The 5,458-nt window shown below is 50.6% G+C and overlaps 1 protein-coding gene across 1 annotated transcript; it reads right to left on the bottom strand.

Moving 5' to 3' along the window:
- Window positions 1–1,755: 1,755 nt before the first annotated feature.
- SLAMF9 (SLAM family member 9) lies at window positions 1,756–4,322 on the bottom strand. The gene is made up of 4 exons (NM_001302657.2): window positions 4,277–4,322; window positions 3,492–3,833; window positions 2,445–2,717; window positions 1,756–2,049 (listed from the first exon to the last, which is right to left on the bottom strand). The coding sequence occupies exons 1-4, from the start codon at window positions 4,320–4,322 to the stop codon at window positions 1,844–1,846; spliced, it is 867 nt and encodes a 288-aa protein (NP_001289586.2). The 3' UTR covers window positions 1,756–1,843.
- Between the last annotated feature and the right edge of the window lie 1,136 nt (window positions 4,323–5,458).

Here is a 5,458-nt window from a genome sequence, read left to right as displayed (position 1 = left end):
TGCTCAGGGCCTAAGGGAGGCCCAGAGAACCAGCCTCAAGAAGGGACTGCCTTCCAGAGGGACAAGGGTTCAGGCCCTCAGAAAGTAGAGGGGACCAGTTTACCAGCACTAGGAGCTCTTGGGGCTGGTTTCCCAACCTTACTACTTCCTTCCCAAGCCCCAAGGGCCTCCATCTCCTGCACAAATACCTAGGGAGACCCCTACTCTTGGCTTCCAGCCCTGCCCCATGCCGCTCTCAAGGCCCTCCTCCTGGGTGGTCCTGTGCCAGCCCATGTGTCCTACTTTCCTAAAAGGAAGTTATCCTTGGTCTCATTGGTTGCCCAGTTGAATGCATTCCACTGACCCCTGCACAGACTTCTTGTTCCTTTTTTGGAAGACACTTTGGAGATCAGCATCCTCCCCCTCAAAAACAAAGAGGAAGAAGAGACCCACAGCAATGTTAGGCATGCCTCCTGCCATGCGGCCCTCTCCCCACCCTTCAGACACCTCTTCTGAAACTCCCCAGGGCCCCCAACCCACCCTGTCTCTGTGGCACCAAGTCGCTTGCCTAACTGTGTCTCTGTAGGAGCTCCAAGCTGCCTCTCTGCCTGCTTCTCTCTTCCACTGTGCACTTCTTGGAGAAAGAGGCTGTGGCTCAATGGAAGTTTGCTGAACACAGGGTCACAGGCCAGAGGCGAGTAGCAGATCAAAGCCCAGAGCTCCAAAATGTCACCTAGGCTCCCCGCCATACATCACAGCCTTCACCACTTCCTGCAATTCACCCACTGCGTACACCTGTCCTGTCAATTGGGTGTTTTCTAATTCTCTCCCCAGTCCTCGCTTCCCCCTAACCCCCTGCCCCCTGCCCCCTGGCAGCTGCATAAGTAACATCCACAAGATCTGATTTGGAGGGAATAATAGAGACTTGGGCAGGGACACATTAGGCCTGGGAGGCTGATCATTGGTCTAGGGAAACAGCAAGAACATAAACTTAAGGGCCTTTGCCAGGGAGTTGGGGGTGGGCATTAACCCAGGACAAGACTCCAAAGAGAAGGCCTAAGACATGGAAATCTATAGGCAGGGACACAGGCAGGACAGTAATACTAATCACAAGCAGAAGTCAAGGCTCCACGATCTCGGCTAATAATCCAGCATCCCTATGGGGTAGGCGCCAGAGGCCCAGAGCAACTGGCATCAGGGAGATGACGGAGAGGTTGCGGGCTCAACTCAGACCCAGGGTAGGTCTGAACGAGGTCCTTCCTACCTCCCTATTTAGGAGATCTTCTAGACTAGTCTGGGATGGATGGAGTTGTTAAGCAAATGTACCTGCCAGGATGAGAGTGGTGTAAGGGAAAAGAAGAATCTTAACAGGAATAAGGCCACTTTTATGCAGGATTCAAAATGCCTGAAATTCTCAAGTCACAGGTTCAGTTAGGTTCAAAGAAATCTCTCGCATTTCTTATTTGATGAACAAATAGCAAGCATGTTGATGGAAAATGGGATAGGTGGTGAGTGACAGCATACCAAAACTTCCCTGTGAGGGGGCCCTTTAGACCCACTTCTCTCCCCAAAGGAGGGCCTGAGAAAGCACGTGGACTTGGGGGAAGGCACTGGGAGTTGGGGGAAAGACAGCAGAGTGGGTTTTGCCAGAGCCACCCAGTGAGGATGGAAGGACCCAACACAGCTCCTGCAGAGTTGTGGTCACTTAATTTGACTTTATTGCCAGCCAGTCTTCCCTCAGAAGTATGGCTTTCTGGATACCCACCCCTGAGCACCTCCTTCCCCTGGAAAGAAGATTGCTGAGGAAGGATTCTCTGGGTGCTGGGAAGAAACCAAGCTCAGGACTGGGGTTCCCAAGGAGCAGTCAGGCAGGGCTGGAGCCAGGCTTTGCCTCCTTCCTCAATTTCATTCTGTTTCTCATGAGTTTCTTCATCCTTGGCATTTTGTGTCTTTTCTGGACTCGGATGACCCAGAGTCCCATGGCCAGAATTACCAAGAGCAAGAAGATGAGCAATCCCTTGGCCAGGAGGCAGAAGGCTATTGAAGGCTTCTCAGAAGCATAGTTAGGATCTGGGGTGGAAGAAAGGAGGAAAGGGCCCATCAGAGGTAGGGTTGGGGTTAAGATTTGGGCAGACTCCTACCCAAATTTCATGCAGGGGTCTCAAGTTCACAATCAGTTTAAGTCCCCTTGCAAGTGTCTCTGGAAATATATTCTATGCACAGAAGCTCAGGAACTGAGATCTAGGAATCATTCTGAAGCCAAGCAAGAGAAAAGAAAAGACCTTTGGAAGTTGGGGGCACTAGAAAAAGGGAGGGTCTCCTCTCCAATCCAGGTGTCAAGCCTCCATGGGAGGGGGTCAGCTTCTGAATTCCCTGGGCTCTCTTGGGAAGAGCTGGGGGAGGGAGATGGTACCTCTAGGCACTATCTTTCATAAGCTCAGGGGGTGTCTCAGGGGTTCTGGTACCTGCACAGAAGGGCCCATCAGGGATGGGGCGAGAACTGACGTTGCTGATGGGGTTGTTGGCTCTGCAGGTGTAGGAGAGGGCACTGTCCCCTGGCCTCCAGGATGTGCTGAGGACAGGGCCTTCATGGAATGTATAAGCGCTGTGCCCCCGGGAGAGCCAGCTGTAGGTCATATCCATGCCTGCCTTCTCCACAGAGCACACCAGGGACATACTGCAGGCACCTTCCCCAGAACTCTCAAAGTTCACAGTGATCTGAGGCTCTGACAGCCGTCCTAGATGAAGGGGAAACACAAAGACCCTCTAAACAATCAGGGATTGGGTCTGTTTTCCTAAGCTCCTCAAACCTGGGGTACTAATGCTACCCCTTGACAGCCCCTGCACCTAAACAACAAATAGGCAAAAGCAAACAAACCCAACCACCATAAAACCTGTGGTTTCAAGGTCCCCAAGGCAACTGTCAAGGAAGACAGAGCTGCCTTTGGCATCTTCCACCTCCCCTTTACGTATTCTCTCTCTTACTTTTGTACTCTACCTTCCTCCAAACCCCATTCTGTCTCCTTGATCCCATGAAATATTATCACCCCTCTCAGGGGCATTTACATTTTAATCAGTGTCCCTTCAAGCTTCAAGGTAGATGCAGTGTGACAGACACTAAGAAGAAATTTGGGTTCAAGTAAAGAGAAGATACTCATTAGTAGCCCTCATCACACAGGGAAATAAAAGGCTCAAGAATGTAGGTGGTGTTCATCCCCAGAACACAATTTCACTGGAAGAGAAAAGCCCTCTACAGGGTCTGTACATGAAGCCCCTGATCCCTGCCACTGCATCGGACAGCCTCCTTGCTCCAGGTCACTCCGCCTGTTGCTGCGGTTCAGATACAACAGGTGGATTGGGCACACTCAATCACAGTATCTAGATTGGAGACAGTCTGCCTCCAGTTCTAGCCCCTCAAACCATAACCCCGAGTCCTGAGACCCCCACTCCATGGTGTGAGAAGCTCAGAAGAGCCCCCAAAACCAGCTTTATGGTTCCCAGCCTAAACTCACGGTAGACATGTAGATTGTACTGCTGCATGGTAGAGATCTGGGATGTTCTCAGGTTGACTTGAGCTTGGTAAAGCCCTGAATCCTCCCAGCTCAGATTGCTGATATGCAGGGAATAGCTGGGGTCCAGGAAGCTCACTCGGCCCTGGTAGTGTGGATTGGTCACCATGACGGTAGCTGGATGTCCCTCTTTCCCTGGCACCACAGTGGCAAGACTTTTGTGAGAGGACCAGATGATGTTCTCAACCTCTTCATCAGGTGGTATTTCCAGGGGGAGGCTGATGGACTCCTGAAGGACCGCAACCACTTCCTCAGGATCCACACCATCTCCAGAGTCTCCTTTGGCTGCCTATGCAGGAAGAAAAGAGAAGCAAACAACCCAGCTGCTGTCTCTGGGCTGCTGAACCTGGCAGTGGAGCTGCCAGAGTAGCGTAATCTCAGCTGGGCAGCTTCTATGACTCTCACACTAAATCCTGTTCTCCAGCTGCTGCTTCTGGCTCTAGATTTCCCCTTTCCCTGAGTTAAGCACCTAACAGGAGTTTGCTTCCATCTGTCCCTTCACCCTCCAAGTTTTACCTTCTCCTTTGCCATCTTGGGATTGCTCTTTCTTCCATATCCCCAGGTGTCTCTCAGTCCTGCCCTGAAGCCACACACCCTACTCCTTGTAACTCCAGAAGAGCTGACACATTCAACCCCTAAGAAAGGGTCTTACTGGCCCAGACCCAGTGGGGCAGGGGAACAGAGGTGGAAGGGGACATTCCTGTGCACGAGCTGGCAGCCTCACTCACCCTCCTGGAGCAGCAGGAGAAGAAGCAGCCAAGGAAAGGCACACATGTCAGCAGCCCCCAGCCCCAGGGGTGTGATTCAGTCAGTCAGTCCCCAGGACTGTGCAGAAGACTGCATTAGGAGGCTCCTAGACACAGAGAGCCTGACTGATGGTCCTGAGAAAAGGGAAATAATTTTCCCCTGACTACAGCCCTCTGATGTCCTCTGTCCTCACTAAGCCCCTCCCTATGTATCATGGCTCTCTTAGTTCTCTTTCAGATCCTGATTGTCATGACAGTTTACTCACTGACTCATGATGCCATCCACCAAACTCAGCCCAAATCCCACTTCCTAAATGAAGTCTTTCAAGACTTCCTACCCGCCCCAGGTCCCCACACGTACTGCATGCCCCGAACTCTTAGAACATTCCCTATCCTGTTATTTGGCTCCCAGGATATTCTGCCCTAGCTCTCTCTGGGTAATTCCTATGTTGCTGTGATCATTTGATCTTATAAACATCTATATCTCCCCAGACAGACTTCATCTTTCATTTCCTGTGTATGTCCCATTATTGCTGGCCCCATACTAGACATGTGTCTGCACTCAATTGATAGCTTTATAATGGATGAATGATTAAGCCTTTTTATTTAAAGCTAGTTATGTTCCCACCTGAGAGGCTATTCGCAGGGGAAAAACATTTGATTCGATCCTCTTTAAGAAAGCAGTTTGGCCGGGTGCAATGGGTCACATCTGGAATCCCAGCAATTTGGGAGGCCGAGGCAGGCAGATCACCTGAGGTCAGGAGTTTGAGACCAGCCTGGCCAACATGGTGAAACCCCGTCTCTACTAAAAATACAAAAATTAGCTGGGCATGGTGGCGTGCCCCTGTATCCCAGCTACTCAGGAGGCTGAGGCAAGAGAATCACTTGAACCCAGGAGGCGGAGGTTGCAGAGAGCCAAGATTGTGCCACTGCACTCCAGCCTGGGTGACAGAGCAAGACTCTGTCTCAAAGAAAAAAAAAAAAAAAGAGAGAGAAGAAAAAAAAAAGTAGTTTGACCAGAGAGTTGATCTATGTTGTTCATATTATGAAAAGACTTTAAATCCTTTTGTGAGAATACAATGTTGATCAACCTATATGAATTCAGATTCAAGAAGAGACTTCAGAGGATCAGGGTTATTAAATAGCTTCCTGGCAGTCAAAGCT

This window comes from Pan troglodytes, chromosome 1, assembly GCF_028858775.2.
Source record: "Pan troglodytes isolate AG18354 chromosome 1, NHGRI_mPanTro3-v2.0_pri, whole genome shotgun sequence".
Classification (NCBI taxonomy): Eukaryota; Metazoa; Chordata; class Mammalia; order Primates; family Hominidae; genus Pan; species Pan troglodytes.
The sequence above is the reverse complement of the archived record's forward strand: the minus strand, read 5'-3'. Positions and strand labels throughout refer to the sequence as shown.

Coding starts and splice junctions, on each gene's coding strand:
- SLAMF9 (NM_001302657.2), bottom strand. CDS start 4,322: ATGTGTGCCTTTCCTTGGCTGCTTCTTCTCCTGCTGCTCCAGGAGG. Junction 3,834..4,276: donor TCTCCTGCTGCTCCAGGAGG/GTGAGTGAGGCT, acceptor CTGCATAGGCAG/CCAAAGGAGACTCTGGAGAT. Junction 2,718..3,491: donor GTACAATCTACATGTCTACC/GTGAGTTTAGGC, acceptor CCCTTCATCTAG/GACGGCTGTCAGAGCCTCAG.